The sequence below is a fragment of the Spermophilus citellus genome (assembly GCF_964194105.1).
Source record: "Spermophilus citellus genome assembly, chromosome: 5".
NCBI lineage: Eukaryota > Metazoa > Chordata > Mammalia > Rodentia > Sciuridae > Spermophilus > Spermophilus citellus.
The window spans coordinates 80,877,699-80,890,348 of record NC_138186.1 but is presented as its reverse complement, the minus strand read 5'-3'; the positions used below and the strand labels follow the sequence as shown (position 1 = coordinate 80,890,348).

The 12,650-nt window shown below is 32.8% G+C and overlaps 1 protein-coding gene across 3 annotated transcripts in view; it reads left to right on the top strand.

Annotated features, from left to right (window-relative positions):
* The window catches only part of LMBRD1 (LMBR1 domain containing 1), a 102,907-nt gene that overhangs the window by 31,894 nt on the left and 58,363 nt on the right, over window positions 1-12,650 (top strand). For 2 of the 3 annotated variants that reach the window (XM_081293832.1, XM_081293833.1), the window contains exons 4-5: window positions 8,853-8,950; window positions 10,640-10,707. In XM_081293832.1, the coding sequence (XP_081149958.1) occupies window positions 8,853-8,950; window positions 10,640-10,707 (166 nt within the window). The remainder of the gene's footprint in view (window positions 1-8,852; window positions 8,951-10,639; window positions 10,708-12,650) is intronic. The other variant, XM_081293834.1, reaches the window with a different exon arrangement.

The following is a 12,650-nucleotide window of genomic DNA, read 5'->3' as shown; positions in this document are numbered from 1 at the left end:
GCATTAAAAGAGAATAGATTAAAAAATTAAAATTAAATAAAAATTAAATAAAAATAAAATTACTCAGCATTAAAAGAGAATAAAATTGTAGCATTTGCAGATAAATGGATGGAGTTGGAGAATATCATGCTAAGCTAAGTAAGTCAATCCCCCAGAACCAAAGGCAGAATGTTTTCTCTGATAAGTGGATGTTGATCATGGGGGGAAGGCATGAGAAAAATGGAAGAAGTTTGATTGGGCAAACTGGAGGAGAGGGGAGGAGAAGGAGCATGGGGACATGAAAGATGGTGGAATAAGATGGCCATCATTACCCTAGGTACATGTATGACTGCACATACATCATGTATAACCAGAGAAATGAAAAGTTGTGCTGCATTTGTGTACAATGAATCAAAATGCATTCTGCTGTCATATATTCCTAATTAGAATTTATAAATTAATATTTTTTAAAAGGATATTTATTTAATATCCTTTTGGATTGGCTTACTCAGTCAGAAGCTGGATAGTCCATAATAGCTGTTGCAGGCTGGAGAGCTGAAAGAATCAGTAGCTGCACAGTCCAAAAGGCTTGAAGCCCCAGAATGTGAGGGATCAATGGTACTACCCTGGTCTGAGACTGAAGGCTTCTGGAAACTCCCCAGAGTATCACTGACAGAGTCTGCTTTGGAAGAGTGAAGAAATGAGAGTCCAATATCCTCAGATGATCACAGCACCAAGAAGAATGGAGCTTGCATCTGCTGCTGCTTCCTTGTTCTTCTTTTATTCCATCCAAGCCACCATCCTATAGGGCAGTGCTGCCCATTCTTAGGGAGGGTCTCCACTTCAGTTCCCTATCCCCATGCCAATCATTTCTAGACACACTCTCATCAACACACCTAGAAGCCTCTTAATCATAGGCATCTCTTAATCCAATCAAGTTGGCAATTTAAATTAGCCATTACATAATGCTAATTTATTTCATGTGTTTTCCACATACTGTTGTTTCTGTATTTCTGTGTAGCTTTGAAGTCAACATTATAGTCATCAGTTGCCATTCAATTAGGAGTTACACTATGAATTAATCTTTTTTTGGTTATTAACAACTTATTGTTATAAAACTGGCATTGAAGTTTAAATCTTGGAATAAAGACTGTAAAGAAGGGAAACAATTTTTTTAAAAAAGGCATAAGTTAAATGAGTGTTGACCCATTCTTCAGAATAAAAATTCTGAGTCAAAGCCTAGAAATGAGGTTATCCTCCAAGGTATGTATTCTCAGTATATGCTCAGTATATATGCAATAGAATATTTGAATGACTTTGCTGTACTATCAGAAGTTGTGCTAGTTATTTATTGTCATGTAACAAATTGTCACAAAATTTAGCAGTTTAAAACAGCAAACATTATATTGCAATTTCTATTGGAAAGGAATCCAGATGCATCTTAGCTGGGTCTTCTCTCTCAGGTTCTCTTGCAAGACTGGAGTGAATGTGTGTGCTGGAACATCCTACAGCTCCTCTAGGGGAAAATTGGCTCCCAATGTCCCTCACAAGGGTATGAGCAGGCTTTCAGGTATTACCCTGTTTGGCCAGCAACATCAGTTTTGTGTCACATGAACTTTCCCATAGGGCATTTTATAACATGGCAACTGTGTTCTTTCAGAACAAGTCAGGGATAAAGTGATCAAGAGGGAAGCCAGTTTTTAAAATATCTCAAGAGTAATAGTTTTTGTTACATTTTCTTCATTAGCAATGAGTCACTAGGTCCAGCCTCTATCAAGTGTCTGTATCAGTTTGTCCCTTCCTTTAGAAGTAACCAGTATTTTAAATTTAGCTTGTGTTCATCCTTTGCTTTGCTTTATAGTTTTATATACTTTATTCAGTTTTACAGTTTTTAACTTTATATGAAATGACTTGTTTTCCTTCATCCTTATGTTCCTGAGATTCATACATGTTATCACATATAGTGTGTAAATTTTCAGCATGAATGAATATATCACATATTACTGTGTACATTTTTTATTAAAATTGTGCAATGAATGAAACTCATTATTCTTTCTAAGTGTTTGCACTACTTTATTCCCAAATAAGCCTTCTAGTTGCTCTATATCTTAAACTATGATATTGTCATGCATATTTAGTATTTGTCAGTCTGGTGCGTATGAAATGAAGCCAGCCTGTACTTTATTTGGAAATGAAGTTGCAAGCCTTTGTATTTGTTGGCATTTCCATTTTCTACTTGAAGGAACTATTTCAGTGGGTTTGTTGAATTGATTTTGGAATATTTTTATGTACTCTGAGTATACTATAATTCTAAATATTATGTTTTTTCCCCATTAGAATTAAGCTTTATGAGAGTGGGGACTTCTGTGTTTTGATGTAGCTATATGCGTACCTCCAGAATGTTGACTGAAACATAGTAAATAGGTATTGGCTAATTGAATACATTTTATTAGGGTCTTTTTCTATATCAAAATGATCATTTGAGTTTTTGTTTTTATTTTATTTTATTTTATTTTTTTAAAGAGAGAGAGTGGGGGGGGGAGAGAGAGAGAGAGAGAGAGAGAGAGAGAGAGAGAATTTTTAATATTTTTTTTTAATTTTTTTTTAGTTCTCGGCGGACACAACATCTTTGTTGGTATGTGGTGCTGAGGATCGAACCCGGGCCGCACGCATGCCAGTTGAGCGCGCTACCGCTTGAGCCACATCCCCAGCCCTTTATTCTTTTTTTTTTTTTTTTTTTTTTTTTTTAATTTTTTATTGATTATTTAAAGCATTACATAGCTCATGATATATCATCTTTCATACATTAGACTCAAATTGTGTTTTGAACTCCCATTTTCACCCCAAATATAGATTGCAGAATCACATCTGTTACATATTCACATTTTTACATAATGCCATATTAGTGTCTGTTGTATTCTGCTACCTTTCCTAACCCCTACTATCCCCCCTCCCCTCCCCTCCCCTCCCATCTTCCCTCTCTATCTCCCCTGCTGTTGTTCAATTCTCTCCCTTTTTTTTCCCTCCCCCTTGCCCCTCATAGCCTCTTGTAATTTTATGTATCCTTGAAGGTCTCCTACCATTTCCATATGCTTTCCCAGCCCTTTATTCTTTCAAGTAATACATTAAATACCACATATCTAGCTAGATGATTCTTTTTTTTTTTGGTATTGGAGATTGAACCCAGGGGCTGTCAACCACTAAGCTATACCTCAGCCTGTGTTTTTTTTGTTTTTTTGTTTTTTTTCCTGAGACAGAGTCTCTGTAAGTTGTGAAGGGCTTCAATAAGTTTGTGAGGCTGGCTTTGAATTTGTAATCCTTCTGCCTCAGTCTCCTGAGCTGCTGGGATTACAGGTACCCATGCCAGCATAGATAGATTCTTCTTAAGCCAACTTTGCATTCCTAGGATAAACCCAAATTGGTCATGAATAGTGGCTTTTGTTTATTTAATTTTTGTAATGTTTTGCTAGATTTGATTTGGTGCCTTCTCATTCAGGATTCTTTTTAAAAATCCACCTACGGGTGAAACTGGTCTGCAAATTTCCCTTGGTCTTATTATCCTTGCAGGGTTTAAAGTGAATCTAGAAGTTTTTCTCTCTTTCAGAGAATTCTGTAGACCCTTAAGCACATTATGGTTCTCTTTCTCCCATAATATGTACATGTGTTTCTTATAAATAAGGGATAGGAGTATATCATGGCAGTTTACACTGTTGGTCCTAATTCATCAGTGAATACATCTATAAGTTGTTTATTTTTGAGTAGTTGTTACTTACAAAACTTTTGCTTGTTACCTAGCATGCTGATTTTGAATTCTTAATAGCTGTCCAGGAGTACTTACACCTTGGGATGAAACAGTGCTTTCATTGAATTTGAAGGTGCCATTCTCCCTAATCATTTTGGTGTCCTTATTCCATTGAATTACTGGGAAATAAATAGTTACCATATCAGCAGGAATGGTAGGCTAGCCAGAGCTGTTATGTCAATATTATAAGAGTCTGAAATTTATTTCTCCTTGTCTTTCCATCCTTAGTACATTAGTACCACCTTAAGGAAACTACAGCATCCAAAATGAGGTGGAGTTAAGCCATCATATATTTGTTTTCCTTCCATGGGTGTTGAATACTGAAAGGAAAATGGATATTCATATACAACTATCATTCTTGACCCCAAATTTCTTTAAGTGAATAAAGGATACTTTTAAAATTCTTTTAGGGTTCATAGAATATCTTTATATTTTGACCCTCTAAAACAAAGTGTTTTTTTTTTAAGAGAGAGAGAGAGAGAGAGAGAGAGAGAGAGAGAGAGATTTTTAAAAAATATTTGTCAGTTTTTGGTGGACACAACATCTTTATTTTATTTTTATGTGGTGCTGAGGATCGAACCCAGCACCCTGCACATGCCAGACGAGTGCATTACCGCTTGAGCCACATCCCCAGCCCCCCAAAAACAAAGTTTTTTAATGACTACATTATTCTCTTACAGTATTGACTGTTATTCTAAGTTTTTATTGGACCAAATATTTTGATTTAGAGGTTAGCTTCTTTCATTGATAATCAGAAGGAATACATTTTTAAAATTTTAATCATTCAAAAGTCTAATGTATCCAATTTAATTTTTATGGGAATTATAATTTAATGATACACAGCATTTATATGTAGATTTCTTGTTTTGTGTATATATTTTAAAAATCATAGGAATTATCCTGTATTCTTTGCCAGTTTTTTTTTCATGTTTTTTTTTTTTTTAAATCAGTGGTCCTACATTCATTTGGTTTTGCTAGTTCTTAATAAGTTTTTTTTTTAAAGAACATGTTTTATGAGTAATTCTTTTTTATTTATTTAATTTTTTTTTTAGTTGTAGATGGACACAGTATCTTTATTTATTTATTTTTATGTGGTGCTGAGGTTCGAACCCAGTGCTTCACATGTGTGAGGCAGGTGCTCTTCCACTGAGCTACCACCCCAGCCCAATATGAGTAATTCTTGTCAGTTTCTGTGGACATGAGATTTTAAAATTTGTTCTTAATATGTTCTTTGATGTTAGTGGGTCTATTAAACCAAAAATATATTATCTTTTATTTGCTAGTCTTTTAAAAAAACCTTATAAGTAAAAAAAAAAATCATACTTTATAGAAATGTCATGAGAACATCACAACTGTTGGAGTTAAGAATATTTTTTCTTTGAAAATAGCTGTGAGTTTGAAGTATAATTTCAAAAGAAGCAATTTCTCTGTTTCATGATAGTAGTAGTTATAGCATTTTTTTTTTCATTTATAGCTCTATAAACTCAACTTGGCATTAGAAATGATCCAAAACATACAATAAATGTTAATTTAATTCTTTCTTTACATTTCAACATTTATGGGCTAAAGGAGGAAATCTTTACGAAGCACACTGGAAAGAGCAGTCAGATTACCAGAAGACAGCTTAGAATGGGATGTCAGGGACATAAAGATTTAGGGTCTTCTAAATAAATCTGAACCGTAAACTACTGGAGAGATATTAGAGAATCTTCTTAATTTTATCTGTTCCTCACTTCCTTCCATGGGTGTTGAGTACTAGAAATTGTCTCTTTTTGAGCACTGCTATCAGCAGCTTCTCATTAGCCTCAGAAGCTTTCCCCAACCACTTTTTGTTTTTAATTCCTGTAATAGTTTGTCTAGTGCTAGAATTTTCTTTAGTCATAGGAAATGTATTCTTGTGCCTGGACTTGTTTTATTCAAGTTTAAGGTTGTGAAATTTATCTGTATCTCATTTTTTTTTTTTTTGGTATTGCTGTGTGGTAATCTTTTGTATGAATACATTCAGTTTGTTTATCCACTCACCTGTTGATGGACATTGGGTCCTTTTTAGGTTTTGATCATTGCTAGAACATTCCTGCTGAGAGTTAATGCAGTAAATGTGCTATTGCTCAGCTCTTGTCTATCTTCAGGAGGATTAGCTTGTGTTACTGGTCCTTGACCAACTCTTAGGAGCCTAGACCTTGCTATGTTTCCTGTGCTACTAATTGTAAGGTGGTTTTTTACAATGGGATAAGAAAACATGTGGTATCACCTTGTTTAAATTGTTTCTGAAAACCATGATTTTTGGTGAACTCTTTTTTTCTTTCTTAGAGTTTGTAGTTTTGGTAATTGTACTCAAAACAGATACTATATTATAAGCCTCCAATAAAAGTCCTAGATTCCAGAACTCAAGCAGGCTTCCCTGAGTGGAAACACTTTGCATATATTATTGCACTTATCACTAGAGTAATAGAATTGTTGGGTCATAGAGTAGGTGTTTATTGATCTTTTTTTTTTTCCTCCTGAATTCTTTTTTTTTTTTATTGGTTGTTCACAACATTACAAAGCTCTTGACATATCATATTTCATACATTAGATTGAAGTGGGTTATGAACCCCCAATTTTACCCCAAATGTTTATTGATCTTGATAAGAAACTACTAAACAGTTTTCTACCGTGTTGTAACTTTTTACATTTCCACAGGAAAGTATGAGAATGTTGGCTGTTTTGTTTCTTGTTAATTCTTGGTACTGTCAGTTAATTTTAACCATTTTAGTAAGTCTGTATTATCTAATTATGGGTTTTTATGCTTTTCTTATAATTAATGGTAATGAACACCTTCTTAAGTGTTTATTGGCCATTGTATGTATCTTCTATTGTGAAGCATCGTTTTAAGTCTTTACTTTTAAAAATGGATTTTCTTTTTTTTTTTTTGTTTTGTTTTGTTTTTGGATGAAGGTGCATATTTATTGGTATGCAAGGTGCTTAATAACATAGTCATAAGCCAAATAATCATATTTCAGGACAGCAGCTATTTTATGACAAAAAGAGTTGCTTTATAACTATAAGAATTTGTTTTATCCCTGTCATGTTAATTGAATATGATGGTAACTTATACAATTAGAAGATAATTGTGTTTTATAAATGGCCTCCAGATAAATGAGATAGTGTGAGCAATTATTGAGATCATATTTAAAACTTCTATAACTCCTGCAGTTCTTCCTTCCCATGGAATAAGTAACTTGAGATTTTATCATGTATTAGTAACAAATGCTTTCTATTTTTTTCTTTTTATTGTGGCAAATTAAGCACAACAAAAATGTGTAGTCAACCATTTTATGTATATACTTCAGTGTTGTTAAATACATTTATAATGTTGTTCAGCCATCAACACCACATTTTTATAAATATTTTTATCTTGTAGAACTGAAACTCTATACCCATAAAAACAGTAACTCTCCATTCTTTTCTTCCCCTCAACTTCTGACAAGTACCATTCTGCTTTCTGGCTTTATAATTTTGACCTAAGTGTCTCATATAAGTGTAACCATATAGTATTTGTCTTTTTGTGATTGGATTATTTTACTGAGCATAAAGTTTTCAAAGTTCATCTGTGCTGTAGTTTGTGTTACAATTTCGTTGCTTTTTAAGGCTGAATAATATTCCTCTTATGTGTATGCTACATTTTGCTTCTCTGTTTATCCATAAAAGGATGCTTAATTTTCCAAAGGTATTGTGAATTAATGCAGCTATGAACATGGTTATATAGGAAAATCTGAAACCCTGTTTTTTGTTCTTTTGGCTTTATACTCAGAAGTGGAATTGCTGGATCATGCAGTAACCCCTCCCCCCCCCCGCCTTTTTTTTTTTTTAAAGAAAACATTATACTGTTTGCCATTTTATGTTCCCACCAATACTACACAGTGTTCCAGTTTCTCTGCACAGTTGCCAACATTTGTTATTTTATATTTTTAATAGTAGCCATCCTAATAGATGTGAAATGATGACAAATGTTTTGTTTATTTTTTTAACAAAGGAATACAATATTTACCATTCTGTAATTGGTTAATATAATTATACTGGTACTATTGTTTTTCATGAACTTTATATGCAAGGAAATGTTAATACCTAGACTTCTAAAAAACAACTTTTTTACACTTATTATATCCCCCCAAAATTGTTTTGGTTGTGTTTCTTGTCTTTATGGGTGGTATTGAGGATTGAACCCAGGGTTGCTTTACCACTGGGCTTACATCCCCGACCCATTTTTTTATTGTTTTAAAATTTGAAACAGGGTCTTGCTAAGTTGCCCATGCTGGCCTCAAATTCACAATCCTTCTACCTCAAATCCTAGTCACTGGAATTACAGTGTTGTGCCACCACACCTGACATTTATGCTGGTTTTAATATTAAACAATATATCTTTCATTATTCCAGTTTTTTAATTTAGATCACTATTGAATTAATTTGATTAGTGTCTATAAAAGTATCTCAAATCTAAAATTTTAAGGTAGAAAAATAGTAATTCTTGTCAGTTAACTTTGAATCTAATTTTACTGTTGTACTGCTTTTCTTCTTGCTTTGTGTAAGGTCAATTTTATAATACTGCATATTTTAAACTTAGCATGGGGAAATTATTTATATCAAAAGGACAGCAATATTTATAGCTGTTGTTTTAACTTGCCAGAGTGGCAAATGTTGGGTCCCTGTGATCAATTTTAAGTTGGAATGAATGCAAAAATTAGTTTAAATGAGATAGTTTATAGGAAGTTTGTAGCACTGTGGTTAGCACATAGCAAGAGCTCAGTGGTTACCTACCATATTTGTTGTTGGTACAATTATTTTAATTTTTTGTTATAAATTGTCCCATAGTTAACTTGAATTATAATATATTATTCTAATAGTGGTATTGATTTCTTGAGATGGAGGACAGCAAAGGCTACTTGAAAATCACATGAACAAAGTTATGAATACAGGAAATCAGATAGGGAAGTAAATTTTGGTAAGTTGATATATATATATGCAGACATATAGTTAGATAACTGAATGTGTATGTATTAAGTAGAACTCAGTTTATTATTTGTTTCCACAGCTTTATATTCTGTTATATTGTTCTGTGTGTTCTTCTGGATTCCTTTTGTCTACTTCTACTATGAAGAAAAGGATGATGATGATACTAGTAAATGTACTGTAAGTTATCTCTACTTTAGAGGTCTAATTTTAGTTTAAAAAATATTTTCTTGTTTTACAAAGATGATATGACTCCATCTTAGTTTATTCTAGATCAGTGTTGTCTAGTAGAAATATAATATTAATCCCACGTGAAATTTGAAATTTTCTAGTAGCGACATTAAAATAAATAAAAAGAAAATTAATTTTAATTAAACATGGTAGTTAATGTTTCCCTTATTATAATTTCAAAATAGTCAAATTATATTATTAATAAGATACTAAATTTTTTTTTCACACCAAGTCTTTGAAATTTAGATTACAGCAATTTAACCAGCCACATTGTTCAGTAGCCACATAATGGCTTGTGTCTGTTGTTTTAGACAGAGAAATTCGAAAGTAAACTTTCCTGTGAAAACTGTGTAGTAAATATTTTAGGCTTTGTGTCTCCACTATTCAACTCTGTCATTATAGTGTTAAGTATCCAGAGACGATACTTAATGAACATTTTGTGATGCATTAAAAAAGGAGTCAGGACATGGTTTGCTGACCCTTGTTCTGGGTTATAAGGAAGGAACACTTGCAGATAGTTCAGACTAAATGACACTGAAAACAGAAACCTAATAAATATAGCACCCAGACGTTTCTAAAAGAGCAGACTAGTATCACTTAAGTATTAGCATAAAAATCCCTAGCTATAAATATAATTGCGAGATGCCCTGATGATGCTGGGTGCGCTAGTGCATGCCTGTAATCCCAGTAGCTCAGGAGGCTGAGGCAGGAGGATTGCAAGTTCCAAGCCAGCCTCAGCAAAAACAAGGTACTAAGCAACTCCGCTGCTGTCTCTAAATAAAAATACAAAATAAGGCTAGAGATATGGCTCAGAGGTTGAGTGCTTCTGAGTTCAATCCCTAGTACCACCCCCCCACACACACACACACATTGATGTTGTATAACCAACTTAGTTCCATCTCTAGATTGCATGGATGGTTTAGAATAAAAAATCTACTATTATGTATTAGTTAATAGGTCAAGGAAGAAATTGTATTTTGAAAGGAATTTATCAAAATAAAACACTTTTTTAAAATTTAAGGCAGGGAAAACAGTATAATAGGAATAAATACTGAGTTACAGAAATTTGTTTTGTACTTTGTTTTATTTAAACACAAAAATATATTAATTCAAAAAACAGCATCATGCTTAATCATGCTTAAAACCTTAATAGCATTTATTGTTAAGATTGGGAGCAAGTAAATCAACATGTTATTTATATTTTGCATGGACTGGGGATTAAACTCATGGTTGCACATGCTATGTGAGCATTCTACCACTGAGCCAAACCCCAGCCTATAAATCAACATTTTAAATGGGAAGGGGCATTGTAGGTTCTGATTGCTGCTTGTTTTGGGGAATATTTTATTAAATATTCTGATAATTTTACTAAAGATGCTCACTAGATAATAAACTGCTTTCAGTATTTTGCTTTTACAAGGGCCTAACCATTGAAACGATTTTAAAATCTTGAATATTTTGTAAAGATATAATGATCATTTTTATTTAAATGTTAAGTCTTTTACCCAACTGGCAAATTTTTATATTGTTGATTCTAAATGCATATTTGACTTGAAAGTATAATTATACTGTTGCAAAAAATTTTTATATAACAGCTTACTAAATGATATATTCCCCCCCCCCACCCCCGGCATCTAGCAAATTAAAACAGCACTCAAGTACACTTTGGGATTTGCTGTGATTTGTGCACTTCTTCTTTTAGTTGGGTAAGTCTTAATTTTTTTATCCTGACAATGGAAATATAATTAGTTGAATAATAATAACAAAATGTTCATTCAGAGAAATCTAGGAAAACAAAACAAAATGTGAAGAAAGAACAAATCACCATTTATACCACCACTGAACAACATAGCCAGAATCAACATTTTTCTCTGTATTGTCCCACATACACATATTTCATGCTTAGATGATTGCAGGGTGCCTGTCCCCACCTTGCATGCACCCTCCATGTTTCAGTTTTCCAAAAATGTGATTATATTTTATTCATTTCTTGATAATCTATTTGTTACACTATATTGGGTACCTATTTAGGAAAGTAAGCGTGGGTCCATCAATTTTGTCTATATTGCAGTCCTTTCTTAGTAAAGCAGTTTATTTGAATGATCTTCTAAGGTATGACTATGTAGACATTTATGATGTTTGCAGTTTCTTTTTATTATAAACAACACTGTGGTAAAAATCCTTATCTCTACATCTTTATAGATTTGACCCAACAGTCAAATCTTTGTCAATAAGTTCCTTCTTTTGTTGTTCTTCCTTAAGCTTCATACTAATATCAATATATTTTACATGTTTGTTTAGACATTTAAAATTTGTTCTTGTTAATGCCACACATTTATCTTTGTTAAAATAGGTCTAGATTCTTTTTTTATGTTAGAAATACATTAGGTGCTAATAAGCCTTTAAATTTTATAATTTGGTGTTACAAATTTCAATAAATAACTTTCAATAAATAAAAAATTTCATTTATTAAAGGTAATTTGTGCTGAGAATGAAATTGGTCTGTAACTTTTTATAGCTCCAGGAGTTGTTAGAATGCAAGTGTTTTATAGTCTAGTCATGTTTCCAATTCCCTTTGCCTGCCTTTATGTGTCATGAAAAAGAGAACTTATTGAATGGATTTTTTTTAGCGGTTTTGCTATTTATTTTAGCTACCAAATATACCTTTTAAAATCTTTTTTGGCTTTTAAAGAAAGCCAGCTCTACTTAATGTTAGTTCACTTTGATAATGTGGAAGTCCCTTGTCTGTAAACTTAAATTATCTAGAACAGGGATCAGCAAACTCTTCATGAGGTACAGATGATAAGCATTTTGGGTTTGCAGTCTGTTTGATCTGTGTGGCTTAACTGTGCTCTCGTAACTCTGAAGTAATCATAGACAATACATAAACACAAGGTATTCCAATAAAACTCTATTTATATAAACACAGGCAGCCAGTAGTTTGGAAATTCCTGACTTAGAACGTGACTGAGAGCCATCAATAAAAATACACATCTTTATAGCAGCCAGAGTAAAAGAGTAGTAAAATAAAGACTAGTAGTGTTTTGGTTACCCAGTGTAGTATTCTTTTCATTACCATATTTTAATGAGCATACATTTAGGTAAAGTGACTGATTAAATTTCTTGAAATTTCCTTGAAGGGGACATGCTATTTTTTCTTTGAATTGGTGTTTATTTGTTTATTTTAGCTGGTAAAATTTGAGATAATTTTATTACAAAGATATAGCCTAGATATACTATTCCTATAGCTCATACACTTTTGGAGCACTTGTGTAATGGACGCTGTGCTAAGTAGTAGGGCCAAAAACAAAGTCCTGGTCTCTATTCTCAAGGTTCACCCTGGGAAAACATGCAAATAAATTATTTAAATTATACTGTTTAAGTACTTCGATAATATATATACCAGGTATGATGATGGAGGAACAAGTTCTTACTCTACCTTGTAGACTCGGAAGACCTAAAAGGAAGTAATACTTCAATTGAGATTTGAAAGAGTGTAAATTGGTTGGAGTGTTTGAAGAATGGCATAAAAAGTATGATATGAAGGGAAATACTGGGGAATGATATTGAACAGATTATATATGTGCATGTATGACTATAACAATGAGTCCCACTATTTTGTATAATTATAGTGCACCAATAAAAACAT